The sequence below is a fragment of the Macaca nemestrina genome, chromosome 12 (genome assembly GCF_043159975.1).
Source record: "Macaca nemestrina isolate mMacNem1 chromosome 12, mMacNem.hap1, whole genome shotgun sequence".
In the NCBI taxonomy this organism is placed as follows: Eukaryota; Metazoa; Chordata; class Mammalia; order Primates; family Cercopithecidae; genus Macaca; species Macaca nemestrina.
The window spans coordinates 121,468,849-121,469,901 of NC_092136.1; the positions used below are offsets into that span (position 1 = coordinate 121,468,849).

The window sequence follows — 1,053 nt, forward strand, 5'->3', positions numbered from 1 at the left end:
TTGAAATAGAATATTTATTTCAGTATTTCCATAATTAAAGCAAACATACATGCTTGAGTTCATTATTTAAGGTGATTTATACTATAAAATGACTTCCATGAATATTAGAGTTCCTGATTGTCATTTGAGTATCTGCCTACATGCTTGTTGGAAGCTTCTGTAGCCTTTTCTTTGCAGGAATTCCAGTTTTTCTGAATTCTTCCCTTTCCTTCAGGTATTCCATTTTGCATTCTTCATGAAAGGCTGGATCATTATAGTAAGCAGTTAGACATTCTTTCAATGCAGAGTTTTCTTTCCGGCATTTTACTACTATAAGAACTCCAGAGTTCTTGCAACATTTGGTAAAATCTTGAACTTGTTCAGAATACCTCTCTTTGGCCTTTTCTCTCATTTTAGGGATCAAAATATCTTTTTCGACATGTCTGAGATGCTGGTCTGCGCGGTCGAGCGCCATCTCAGCGGGCCGAGAAGCAGCCAGCCGCTTGCTGGCTCCGGGGCAAGCGGGGAGGGGAGTGGAGGGAGGGGCTTGGGCTCGGACGCACGTGCGACCTCCGGGAGCTTCCCACAACAGAAAGGTGGGCCCTTTGCAAAAGCCTGTTAGTTTTCCTTCTAACAGTCAGGACCCTCAGCTGTAGGTCTGTTGGAGATTGCTTGAGGTCCACTCCAGACCCTGTTTGCCTGGGTATCATCAGCAGAGGCTGCAGAAGATAGAATATTGCTGAACAGTGAGTGCTGCTGTCTGATTCTTGCTCTGGAAGCTTCCTCTCAGGGGTGTACCCCGCCATGTGAGGTGTGAGGTGTTGGTCTGCACCTAGTGGGGGATGTCTCCCAGTTAGTCTACTCGGGTCAGGGACCCGCTTGAGCAGGCAGTCTGTCCGTTCTCAGACCTCAACCTCTGTGCTGGGAGATCCACTGCTCTCTTCAAAGCTGTCAGACAGGGTCATTAACATCTGCAGAGGTTTCTGCTGCTTTTTGTTAACTGTGCCCTGTCCCCAGAGGTGGCGTCTACAGAGACAGGCAAGCCTCCTTGAGCTGTGGTGGGCTCCACCCAGT

The 1,053-nt window shown here is 47.9% G+C and overlaps 1 protein-coding gene across 1 annotated transcript; it reads right to left on the reverse strand.

The window, feature by feature from the left end:
- Window positions 1–406, reverse strand: LOC112425666 (COX assembly mitochondrial protein homolog). The gene has a single exon (XM_024791093.2). It carries the CDS (start codon window positions 389–391, stop codon window positions 137–139), a length of 255 nt encoding a protein of 84 aa, XP_024646861.1. The 5' UTR covers window positions 392–406; the 3' UTR covers window positions 1–136.
- Window positions 407–1,053: the final 647 nt, after the last annotated feature.